The 13,492-nt window shown below is 40.5% G+C and overlaps 1 protein-coding gene across 12 annotated transcripts in view; it reads right to left on the reverse strand.

Annotated features, from left to right (window-relative positions):
• The window catches only part of LOC106960729 (nuclear factor 1 X-type-like), a 131,557-nt gene that overhangs the window by 76,173 nt on the left and 41,892 nt on the right, over positions 1-13,492 (reverse strand). Inside the window, exon 1 of one of the 12 annotated variants that reach the window (XM_015054344.1) lies at positions 595-1,019. The exons of the other annotated variants lie outside the window; for them this stretch is intronic. Within the exon in view, the coding sequence (XP_014909830.1) occupies positions 595-597 (3 nt within the window). The 5' untranslated portion in view covers positions 598-1,019. Of the gene's footprint in view, positions 1-594; positions 1,020-13,492 lie in introns of those variants that run through there. 12 annotated transcript variants of the gene reach the window in all.

A 13,492-nucleotide genomic window follows, 5' to 3' on the forward strand; every position in this document is an offset into this window, starting at 1 on the left:
AGGAAGCGGGGGTGAGGAGGGGAAGAGAGAAGAGAGGCAGTTAGGACCGGCACGCAGCATGGAGGAGCGGCGCCTGCTCCGTGTGAGCGGAGGGAAAGAATGAGAGAGAGGCGCTCGGAGACTGACAGAAAGAAAGAGAGATAGTGATGGAGAGAGAGCTAAGGATGCTTTCCAGTCATTAACAGGGAGACATCACACTGAAGGACACATATGCAAACCTCTGACAGACTAAGGTAAGAGATGAACAAACAAAGAAGTTAAATTTTATGCTTAAATTTAAAAAAAATATATTAGCAATGCATATTGTTAAATATGGACAACCTTTTCTCTAAATAGAGAAAAAAGAATCAGATTCGGACTGAGAAAGTAATAACAAACAGACCAAAAATTCTATAAAAGGCAAGTGAAATCACTTGGGTCGTGTCACAAGTTACTAAACTACTGAAATTAATTTAGTTGGTTTAAAAAAATAGAAATAAAAATGCACCATTAAAAAAAATTCATGAGCATTGTGTCTGAAATGAAAATTGACCAAACAACTGGATTAAAAAAAAAAAAAATACGTGAATAAAACGTAAACGACATGGTAGTTACCATTTCGCTCTTTCATCATAAATTCACTCCATCGATTGTGGGTAAACTTAAAATGCGGAACCAGAACCAGTGCAGTGACTGGATTGTTGAGCGCTGGAGTATTGCTGTGAATATTACAAAACAAAAGACTGTGGAAGAAAAGGAAAAAAAAAAAAAAAAGCAAAAACAGAAGCTGAGAAACTGTCCAATAAAAGCAGCAGGGGGGAGAATCTGAGAAAGAGGAGACAGGCCAAAAAAGAGGCACAGTGCAATACCAGCACAGGAACACAAGAGGTACTGGAGCAAGAGTAAAGAGCGGAAAAGGTGCTGCTCAAGAGCACATCAGAAGGAGAGTGCAGAAAAGTTTGGCAAGCTCTCTGTGTCAGCCATTAAAATAAAACACAGAGTCTGATGTGTAAAAATTAAGTTAAAATATGTGAGGCAGAAAAAAAAGGATCAAAAATCAAAACATTCTTCTTTGTTCACAAAGACGTGGAGAGAAAAATATTTCGATGAAAACCAACACAAAAAAAAAAAAAAAAAAGATTGGTTGGCAAAACTGCACATGGGATTGGTTGTATTCTGATCTGCAAAAGAGTCACAGAGAGAGAGAGAAGAAGAAGAGCTGACAAGGGGGGTGCGGACGGAGGAGAAGAAGAAGAAAAGGAGGAAAAAAAAACAAAAAAACAAGAGGACCGAGTAAATGTTGGAAGACTGTGCACGACCACTGGCAAACCCGAGTGGAGCTTCTTTTTTCCCCCTTCTTTCTCTCCAACTCTGGCTCTCCCGTTCTCTCTTCCTCTCCACTTTCCGTCTCTAACCATTGACTGAGTCTGTGCCAACATGCAGAGGGCCCACCTATTTGGCACGGAGTCTCTCACAGCCCAGCCAATACGCACGCTCCCAGTGCTCAAAGGGAGGGAAGAGAGAGATGGCAGAGGGAGAAGCAAAGAGGTGGGGGTATGGATGGTTGGTGGCTGGTCGTGGAGAAAGGATTGGGGGGTGGACTGTGTGCGGTGCAGGCAGAAGGCACGTCATTAGCCAAACAGACAAGTTCCAATCTAGTGCAAAGGCAAAGTCCAGAGGATATTAATTTTACATGAATCCAGACAGCACCCGCCTTCTAAAGCTAACACCCCCACCACCCCACAAGCACGTGCCTTCGTCACCAACATGGTCACAGCCATCCCAACAAACCAGCTTGCTCTCCAACCGCAACCACCCTCCCCAACACCCCCTCACACTCTCTCTATGTGCTTGCGTTACACCACCTTGGCATGGGATGGCATGAGAAAACACAGACCCAAAATCCCACTAGACCCTGGGACCAGCAGCTGCTCCTGGATTTACCACACAAACAAAGAGAATGGTGTGTGGGGGGTGGGGGGCTACGAGGACCCCCCACCCACCCCCTACATCCCACCCCCAAACAAAAAATACCGTCCAAAAACATGCTCTCTTGTTTCAAAATGCACTCTTATGTCCAAACTGGCCCCTTCTTCTCCTCTCCTCTCCATTTTTTGTCACTCCACTTTAATAGCCCCCAACAGCACAGACACAGAAACATATTAAAAGTTTCTGTTAACAAATTAGGGTTCAATCCTAGTTGTGGGTGAGAGACAATTAAGCAGACTGCCGAAAAATGCTGTGGTGGCCAGCTTCACATGAGCAACCCACGCATGTTATGCTTTTTAATACTGCGACTGAATACTGGAACTGTCTTAAACAGGCAGTTCTGATTTATTAACAGCTTTCCTAACCAGAGAAGATGGCCTCAGCCATATTAAAAGTCGGTTTCCTGAAGCAGACAGTTTATTGCCCATCAGACAAAAGTGGAGGAGCACAGCTGGTTGCCCTGGTCTGGTCTGTAATGGCGGATAATACGTCCTCTGCAAGTTGGACGAAAAGGCTGGCTCTAACCAGGAACAAGTTCAACATTTTTTTTTTTTTATTTGCAATGATTGGATTTATAATAAGTATGGCACACTCCTCTGATTACAATTACATTTAAATGTCAGCCTCCCAAATTCACAAAAAAAGGGAATATATTTGCTGAATGATGCTTTCCAAATTGCATGAATTAATCCAAGAGGCTCACAGGAATTACAGAGACATTGTCAAAACTGGAATCTCGACAGTGGGCATCCATAAAAAGCTAACTTGTCATGAGGCAAAGTTGAGGGCACAGCCATGTGATTGTGGGTTCAAGCCACCTGCTGTGCAACGGGACAAGTTGCCTGTGTGAACGGCCTACAAAGGCTATAGAGTCCTCTGGTTGGCTCCCAGGACCATCAGATTTAGTGTGGCCTGCCCCTTCTGTCAGCGTCTGACAGAGGAGCTTCAGCCCAGGCTGACTGGCGGGTCCGCTGACAGGCTGGCGAGCTGGCTGTGAGGTTGGCCGGGAAGCTGTATGGCTGGCTGGGTAAATGACCAGTTGGCAGCCCAGGCAGGTAGCTAGCTGGCTATAGTTGGTGGTCTGGTCTGCTGGCTGGTCACTGCTATTGGACCGGCCCGAGCCGGGCCCAGTGCCGCTTGTTCACTCTAACATACGCCTGCTCCACACAGCCGAGCTGATGATGTGAAAATATGGGAAGAGGGGAAGATTGCAGGGAAAGATGATGTATGAAAAACTGAATGCAAGTAGACTGAATTAAAAATGGATGTGTATGCTTTTTTTTTCTCCATAATATCTAATAACAAATATATGCACTGTTTATTAGAAGCGACAAAGCTCACTAGAGGATTTTGATAAATTAGCCACAGACAAAGAAACGAAAATAGTCACATTCTTTCAAACATGATCCTACAATTAAGTGACGGATTGCTTTCAGGGTAATTATAATCTCTTCCAAAACTGGTGACACATTTCTCTTTTGATGGTCCGGTTCTGCCACATTTTTTTTCCTCTGTGTACCTATTATAAAAACGATCATTGCCATGAACCTTTTATGTGGCCACATGCCCTTCTATGTTAGTAAGCAAATCACAATAAAACAGCTGCAAGCGTAACAGTGATCAAAACTGGGCCTAAAAGCTCACAGAACATTTTGCAGTCAAGGCAAAAAATGTTTTATGACTTTGGCCCAGGAACACGTCCGTGTGGCACCCTACTATTTAATATGTCCTTTTATTTCAGAGTTTTTAAAACCTACATTTCTTTTAGCTCATTAGTGATGGCTTTCCCTGTGTGCTCGGAGGTATTTAGAACAATAAATATATAATAGGGGGCATTTTGAGGCCTCAACCACTGGATTCTTAGAGGTATCTGCTGAGTAATAATTTAAGTGAGAGTTCATCTTATCTCAGCTTGGCCTGTTCTGGCTTTTAAAAAGTGATGACCTTTGTTTGCCAGGCTGGGCAAAACACCCTCCATTTAAACCGTGGCACAGAAAAGCTCACAAAGCATGAAATGAAAGACACCTAAACGGCCAAGATGTAGGCAGTAGCAGCTTCCAAAGCAAAAATATTAAATGTTTAGCGAGTTAGATTTTTTTTTTTTTTTTAAAAAGAGAGCGCTAAATTGCAACGTTTGCACAACTTGACAATTTAACACTGAAGTGGATGAAAGTAGTCAAATGAGGCCCAAAATAAAATGAAAACACGAACTAAAACACATTTAGGACAAAAAAACTGTAACCACAGATTTAAAAAAAAAAAAAACTTAAAGGGAAAAAAAAGTTGTTTCTGGCGTCCATTACTAGCTTAAATGAGTGCTGGCATATTTCTATAAAGGAAGGGGAGAAACGGACTCCGCTGAGACGAACTAACAAAAAAAAAAAAAATAATCCAAACTGTTACGCTAAACACCGTGTTTATTTCTGTGATAAACAACATGCAATAATATTTCAGAAAGAAACCAGGAATAAAGTGAACCTTGTGTTTAACAGCGGTCGCCCACAAGATTCGGGGAACTTCGAGTTTATGTTGCTTTAATAACTTTCTGTGCGTCCATTTGTCCGCTAACCCTTTTGTCTTTTCTCTTTAAAATATAAAACAGCTGTTTTTAGGTTAGCTTCTCTAAAAACCGAAATAAACTCACCCACCCGAGGTTTTTAAACGCATCCCTCCAACTCTCGGTCCACCTTAGTGAAAAGTTTGAGTCAAAATAAAAAATAAAAGGCCGAACGTCGACTGAGCACCGCAAGGCAGAAGAGAGAGTTGAAAAATAAAGGCATCCCTCCTTTCATTCCGTCCGAAAATGCCTCTTGAATACTCCTTTTACTTCTTTCATTTAGCAAAGAAAAAGAAAAAAAACTACCCTTTTATAAACACAAAAAAGTAACTACTAAAGCAAATCAACGGCGTGTCCCTGAAAGTCCAATAGTGACTTATTGTACCATTAAAGAAACACCTGTCTGTGAGCTTCTTGAAAATGAATGATTTAACAAGCTGAATTCTGGCCTGTTTCCAGAGCTTTCTCTATAGCTCTGGAAATACTTTAAATTAATTTATTAATATAAAAGGGTTAAAAGCCCGAATGCTTACTGGAGATGTAAAAGACCTTTTGAAGCGCCGTTGTTCAATTCCTGTTAATGAGAAATACGTGATAAATTCAGTAACACCACTGCTTACATTTAGAACACGAAGGCATCTTTTACATGGTCATGTTTTAGAATCAGAAGGAAAAAAAAATACGGGGGGAAAAATTACTTAATTTAATAATGTTTAAAAGAACAAGAAAAGCAGCATTAGTGTTTTTTCTTTCTTTCTAAAAACAGCAATTGCAGCTCTTTTGCATATAATTTAAGCTCTAAATTGTCTAAGATGCTGAAAAAATCTATAGGTTGATTAAAATGTTGAAACAGATTTATAATAAAATCCATTAACAACTTATGCAATGAATTTAGAAACAGTTTAATATTATGCTGAAACTGTTATTTTAAAATAACAGTAAATAAAACAATTGAATTAGAAGCAACTTATTATTATTATTATTATTATTATTATTATTATTAAACTGACTTGTACATTGGATAAGCACATCTGGAAAATGTCCTGATCCAAATACAAATTCTAAAAATAAATTACATATTATAATAATTTCACTATCAAAATTAAAAATTTTGTAAGCTTGTAAGCAAAACCAGATTTTCTCAGACAAGTTAAATCAGTTTGTCAGTTTTTTGTTTTTGTTTTTGTTTTGTTTTTTCCTTAACTGGTTAAAATAATCATGCATTATGAGAAATAGGAACACACACTCCAACACGCACGCACACAACACACACACAAAGAAAAGCTGGTGAAGCTTTCTGCTCGTCTGGACTTGTCAAAACTGGAATTTGACTTTGACATCTGCAGTCTAAACTACATATTGACAATAACTGATATGATGTAAGGGAAACATTGCAAGAGATCTGAACTATTTTCGATGTGTGTGTGTGGAAGTGTGTGTGTGTGTTTTGACCAAAACAGACAGGCTATTGTTTTTATTATTTCGAATGATCTGTAATAATTAGATCTAAAATCTTTGCATGTATTTTTTCTGAACTAGAGGGAATTTACATTAAGCAGGATGCTGTAATGCATTAAAACACCTCATTCTATTTCTATACACTGCATGAAAGTGAGGTTGAAAAAATAGGTTGCAGTATAAGTACATTTCTTGCTTCTTCTTTTTGAAACACTGCAAAAATGAAAAGGAAAATGCACATGGAATAGTACTTAACAGAGGAACATTGACGGGAAAGAAATGATGGAAACGTTCATGTGAACTTTCATCTCCTAATATAAAAAATGTATTTTTTCATCCTTCAGCTGCTCCCTGAGTCTGCCTTCACATATGGACGCAGTATTCCTCTTAACATTTTTCTGCATGACATCTCATTGCCTCAGTTCTTTATAAAACCTTTTCGAATTTATTCTGATCCCCAAAAGAAAAGAAAGAAAAAAATCCAAATTTTCTGCTCTCTTTCTTTCATCACTACAGATTGATGTTAAAAGTGTGCCTGCTCATCGTTTGTAATTACGCCTGTTTACACACTGAAGCATTACTATGTGTGAAAGTCTGGAAGCCATTTGTGGCATGAGGCTGAGAGGGAGAGACTGAGCAGGCGGGCGAGGGAGCATTAAAGCAGCTCCAAACTACACGAGAACTGATGGCAAGCCGGGCCGCTTCTGACAGGGCTGCGGATGGGGGTAATGTTAGACTCAAATCTGCCTTTTCGTTTGGGGCCATGACTTTTCCAGTTCCAGCCACAAAATGCAAGCACTTCTCTGATAAGATGAAGGGCTCGGTAATGACTGGGGCTGTTTAGAAATTTGTTCAGTCAAGATTGTTTTGAGGTTTGTGTGGGTTTTCGGCGACGCTGATCATCACCTTGAACATTTAATTATAAACACAACTCCTCAGAATGAGTTACTACAAAAGCCTATCATGGGAATTGGGAAAGTGCCATTGTTTTCTTTGAATAAAATGCGCTGGGTGTTTTTTTTTTTTAATCTTGTAATTCAATATTTTTTTGCTGCGTTTCAGCCCAAAATTGTACATGTCCTGGCAGAAGTTAATTTAGAGGACCACTTAAGAAGCTGTCCATAGTTTTTGCATTCTGTGTTCGCCACAACTTGCTTTGAAATGAACTGATAGACAAAAATAAAAAAACGTTATTTCAGATTTCTTCATACTTGTAGGTTTTTTTTCAAACGCAATAACTAGTCAGTTTCTTACTCGCTGTAAATATAACCAAGCACCTTTATTGAGCACAAACAGATTATATTTACCTGCAGGCTGAAGCTAGTGACTAATCCAAGCTGAAACAAGGCCAAAGCAACTTTCTGCCGCCACGAAACAGCTGCAGCAGTAAAAACGTCATTGCCAATATGAAAATCTAATTTTATTTTCCTAGCAAGTGTCGCAATATTTTTATCATGTCCTGTAAAAATTTAGATCCTCTTAATGTCCCCAGGTTAAACAATGACCTAATAAAACAAACTGATCCTTTCTACTTGGGATAGTAGAAGACTACATTCTTTCACTAGCAAAGCTATTACAAAGCATTAATGGCACATGCCGCTCCTTCGGGCCCCTAGAAAACTTTAAAGCAACAGGAAACAATGCAAAAACATTTCTATAGGATGCTATTAAAATTTTAGGAAGTTGGAGTGTAACTTTGCTGTTTGCCGTGTTGATTTCAGCTACCAGCTTCAGCCTTCAGGAAATCAAATCTGGTTAAAAAAAAGAAAAAAAGAAAAACGTTAAGAAAGTTATGGACTACAGGAAAGATCTTAATTACTTGTGACCATTGAAGCCTATTTCAAAAAGACTGGGAACTTTAAAGCAAACTGTGGTAAATGCAAAATGTAAAGAACAGAATGCAGCATGGATGGCATAAAAGATATTAGTGTTACTGTTGTGGCTGGTGGACAATGAGTTAGAGGTTTGCCCGAAGCATTGTACAATCTTGGCCCGGCTCTGCGTATAATACATTGCAGGGTCTCCAAGGTTGTGTAGGCATAACTGCATTGATGTTATTTCTGATAAGTTCAGCTGGGCAGTATAGATCTGACAGTGTGGATATGAGCCTGTGCAAGGGACAATTTAGGTCTAACGCCCGTCTCACACCTATTGTCTCCATCCAAACTACAGCAGACGCTACGCACACCTTTCAGCTTTCCAGTCAGTACATGCCAGCAGCACAGGCTGGCCACCGTGCCCTGCCTACAGCTGCAGCGAGGGCTTTGAACCTCATGATTAGCGAATACAGCAGGATTCAAGCAGATAATGAAAGCCGATATACCCCTCCCCTCCATCATGCCCTGCTCCGGCGGCAGCCAAGGCCTGCAAGTCCTCGCACAAGAGATGCACTATTGAGAGACTTTCTCCATCACTCTTTCACCCCCTTCTCGTTCTTTTATTCCTCCCCACGTCCAGTTCTGCCAGCCGTAAAGGCGAGATGCCAGCCTCTCTGCCGAAGCCGGGCACCGTGCCCTCACCCTTTATGCAAATGATTTACCACAACCCCAACTCGCACATTCTTTTTGTACCCTCCCAGCTTCGTCTACTCCTCATTCCTTTATTTATTCCTTGTACCTCTTGCTGCACCCTGCAACCCTTCTCACCGAACCTTTTCCCGTTCCTGAACTTCCTGGTTTTCACTCAGTCGTCTTGGTCCAACTAAATTTCACGTGCTTTCTCTATTTCTGCCGTCATCCATGCACTCTCTTGTATTTCCCGCTTCTCTCCCCTTTTCAACTCTTCATTGTGCCACTGCTTCTCTCTCTATCTCTAACGCACTGCTCGCCTCACCCGGGGTTGTACTCTCATTCCTCAGCCGGTGCCAGACGGCAAGTGCAGAAACCCCCTTTACGCTCTTTCTTTCTCTTGCTCTCTGCTTAGGACATTCATCCACAAATTACACATTTGCTCTATGCCTTTCCGTTTTTTGCAGTAGGTAAATAATCTGTGAGCATTTTCACGATTAAGGTGGACTGTTCTGAAAAAATCCATTTGACATGTTTGCCTATGCCTTACACTAAAATCTCTTCATTGTTTTTTTATGATTAATTGCTTCCTTGACTGATTCCTGCATGCATATGCATTATACTTCTATTGGTTTTTTTCTACAGTTTTCATAAAGCACCAGATTTTATTGTCCAGCCTAAAAAAGTGTGCTAAATAAGATCTTGATATAGATACTGAAAAGGCCATAATAATTTCTTATTAAATTGAAGTCTGTGTTGCAAAGCACAATGCATTTGCCGTCAGCATGTCACTTTGTCAGCCACAGTCTAAACTCCTGTCAGTGGGGATTTTTACAATAACGGTACCATGGGCTGTCCTCCCAAAGTATTTTGAGTATCCAAACAGATTTTACCTATATTTTTGGGGAAAACTAAGTATCCTACTTATCTTGTTTCACAAATATACTTTGTGAATTACATGTGAGTTTAAGGTAAAAAAAAAAAAAATGACTGTAGAAGAATTGAGTTCAGATCATATTTGTACTGTTTGAAGATTTTGTACTTATGTTCCAATGCAGTCCAGATTGCTTTAAAAAGCTCTAGTAAAATATTCTCCAAATAACAGCAAGAAGAATCTTGAGTCAGTCATTAAGGACATTAATGCCTTTTAATGTCCTTAATGAGATTAGTCATTAAGGACATTTGTTTTTTTTGTTTTTTTTTGCTTTTTTTTAAAATGGTTACCGTGTCAGCTGTTTATGTTAAAATCCATTTTCCACATCAAGGGCCATGTCCTGGCTGAAACACTGCAGCATGCAGATTTATTTCACCTTATCACAAAAAGTAGAGTTTTTCAGGCACCGGTTTGGCACAGCAAGGGTTAAACTGTGCCTGCTCCCTGTGGCATGATATGAGCTGGGAATTTGCCTGTGCACTCTGCCTTGTCTGCTCTCACTTGCTAGTGTCAGTGGGTCAAAAGTGGCTATAGCTGCTCCAAGTGGCTTCCTATGCGACTCTGTACCCGGTGTGGTCATAAAGTCCCTTTTCCATACGGCCTTCTGGGAGCAGGGTCCTAATCTTTGCCATGCCTGACTGAGTCTGGGCAGAAGAGAAAATAGGCTTTTTGATCTGGTGGCACTGCTCAGAAATGACATTGCACGGGTTAAAGGTCACTTTGCCCATTTTGAGTGGCATTCCCCGCTGAGCGACCCCCATGCCATGCCGGAAGGAGGAAAACACAGCTTCGAACACAAGCGTGGTGGGTGACAAAGAGCCTCCAAAGCCACAGAAAGTCATTCATGCTCATCCCCACAACAACAACATCTAAATCACTTTGAAACTTTTATCATCTATGACCACGAGCTTTCTTTTTTCTCTCCAACCAAAAGCAGGGGAGGGCGGACAGACACAGGGTGAAGACGGGCGCCTCTGGCAGAGAGCGAGTGCAGTTATCTCCTCTGCGACCACGCTCGTTCTAAACTACCACCTCCTCCAGACCTCAGGAGCACCGCAGTACCGCAGGCAGACGGCCATAAGTACCGGTCCTCAGAGGGGACATAAAATTGAGGAAACCTACCTCGATAAAAAGCACCTTAAAAACAGGCCAGAGAGAAAAAAAAAAAGCATAAAGAAGTGTATATTTATCCAAGTTGCATTGCTACCAGCTATGCATATGTTCTGCATTTTTGCAGCTTTAAGAAATCACACGTATCTCTGTATTTAAAAGCAGCCTTCTAAACCGTGATTTCTTGAGTCCAACAGCTGTTATGACGTACTGTTTCTGTAAGTAAAGACAAGCACATGCTTTTTACGCTACAGTACATGAAAATAACTACTTAATAGCTTGCATGTGGTGGATTTGCAGACAGTATTTTGTGCTTGCCCTGAGCTAAAAAACCCTCTATTGTGCTCGGAGACAGAGTAGCATACCACTTATGCAAAGCCAAATGTGAATCTGATGTCCTGAAAATGCAGTCTTGCCAGATTTATTTTAATGCTGCAGTAGATAACTTTTATTAAAAAAATGTTTGTTTTTTTTTTTTTTTACATATTTGTTAAAACTACTAGTATGTTGTGAGAGTGGTCCTACTGCTAACTGCAGAAATACGCCGCTCAGTCACAAACCCGCAATCAGAGCCAGGACGAGTCTTAGAGTTGTCAATCACACTCATGTACGTGCTACTCACACTCTCCCCCCTGGTCTCTGCCATACTACAACACCGCCAGAAGACCATGGCTTGTGGTGAACTGCGAATTGAACTTACTATGTTTTTCTTGGAACAACTACTTTTGGTCTTGCCACTTTACCATGAAGGCCACATTTGTACAGGTCATGACCGAAGGTTATCCTGTCAGCAGATTCTCCCACGTGAACGGTAAATTTCTAAATCAACTCCAGTGTTGCCATGGGCCTCCCGGTTGTTGCTCTGACTAATGCTATCAACGTTTTCCTTGATCTGTTTGATGATTTTTATGATGCTAATATCATCTAAAAATGTTTCACGCCTTGACAGAACAAGCACACGAAGATTAAACTCATAAATGGACTCTACTGATTAGGTGACTTCTGAAGTAAGTCGGTTGCACTGGATTTTATTTGGAAGTGTCAAAGTAAGGCCAGATTTTTTTTCTGATTTTGTGTGTAAAAAAAATTAAAACCATGGATTATTTGCCTTGTGACTTAAAATCCAAATAAAATAGGTTTTGGTTGTAACCTACAATCTGAAAAAGTTTGTGGAACTGAATACTTGTGCAATGCGTTGTCGCTGTACTGAAGACTGATTTCCTGCTGTGTGTTTTTTTTTTTTAGGCGCATTCCACGGTTTTGCTTGTAGTTCTTAAACCTTCAGCGAAACTGGTTTCATATAAAGAGGAAAAAAGGATCGAGTCGGCCTTCCTTTTTTTAAACATGTGATTGGATGAAAAGATAGTATCACAGAACAGCGAGCCAGCAGGATAGAGCTGGAGTGAAAGCAGCAGGAGCTGCCACGTCAGACGCTGCCGAGGCTTCTTGGCTGTCAAGACTGAAAGACACGCAAGCAGAAACAAACACATACATGCAATTGAAGCAAATGCATCTGCACATCCATGGAAAAGAGGGTTTGCCTTTGCAGATCTGTATAAGGGGGTTTTGTCACCCATGTCCCTTTGCGAGTAAATGCAGGTGGAGGCGTTCTTCTGTCCTCTACTCATGGTAGAGCACAGAATAAAAGCAGCAGATTCCCTCCCTTAAGAGAGCGGTCTCTACTTTGTGGTCAGATCTTATTCTATTGGCCCTCATGCTGGATTTGTTGGGTACAAAAAGTCACATACTCAAAAATGTATTCTTCAAATGATGATCTTAGTAGGTTTGAATAATTCCTTCAAACTGAGACCAAACTGTGAAAACTGCTCAGTCCTCACACATCTTACTAGAGAACACAGCATGCATCGGATCAAATGCAAAATAGGGTTTGGCCTCATTTTTATTTAGGCTAGCTTTCCATTTCCTGGAGAAATTGCATTATGTGAACACAACGAAACCATTGTTTCAGCAAATTTGGAGGATCTTTCAGCCTCTTTATGCAGGGAAAATCAAAACATGAATGCAGTTTTTTTTTTCTTTTTTTTTCAGTCTGAAGCAACGCAGAGATTTGATTCTCCTGATACTGCTTGGCGCCATTTGCTTACTTTAAGTGGTATAATATGGTTATGATACATTAGCATTCCTCAACATGGCCAGAGAAATACAATACGAAACATTTTAGTCAGCAGAGCAGAGGAGGAAAAAGATAGGCCCAGAAGATGGAGAGCCAGGTAAAGGATTAGCATGAGGAGATGCACAGGTTTCCCCGATGAGCGGCATTCCTTTGGAAAAAGCCCCTCTGAATAGTGAAACTGTTTGAGATAGTCTGTGCTGTTCTCAGAAGGGACAGGCTGGGAGTTAGTAAAGTGGCTTTTAAGCTCACCAAATCCAACATATCCCAGATAAGACTGTAACTCTTCCTGAAGGGAACGAAAGAGAGGAGGAGCAGAGACAAAAGAATGGGGTAAAACAGAGAGAACAATGGCCGAGGTGGCAGATGTACTAAAAGCAAGAGAAGGAGGGCGAGTCTATGGAAGAGAGGTCAAAGATAAGCAAATAAAAAAAAGAAAAGAGGAAGAGAAAAAGAGAAAGAGAGGGAAAAAAAGGGAAATCAAAGGAAAAAGCATATTTCCAGATATGAGCACACATGTTTTTATATAGTGAGATCCTGCCTCATGCAGAGCAGCAATGAACCCAGAGACACTGAGCAGATTCGGCTGCTTCTCCAGCAGGATTTTATCACCTGCGTGTAAGGCGGCTTGAATACACACCGGCCAACCTCATCAATCTATGCTCCGCTGAGTTATAGGGAGAGATCGTGCTGGCCTTTCATGCACTTATAAGTGTTAGAAATTTATCAAGGCAACAAAACTATATTACAAAAAAAAAAAAAAAAAAAAAAAAAAAACCAAAAAAACCAAAAAGGGAAAAAAAAAAAAAAAAAAAAAAAAAAAAAAA

Source organism: Poecilia latipinna, unplaced genomic scaffold (assembly GCF_001443285.1).
Source record: "Poecilia latipinna isolate Pla-1442-1.1 unplaced genomic scaffold, P_latipinna-1.0 Scaffold4, whole genome shotgun sequence".
Classification (NCBI taxonomy): Eukaryota; Metazoa; Chordata; class Actinopteri; order Cyprinodontiformes; family Poeciliidae; genus Poecilia; species Poecilia latipinna.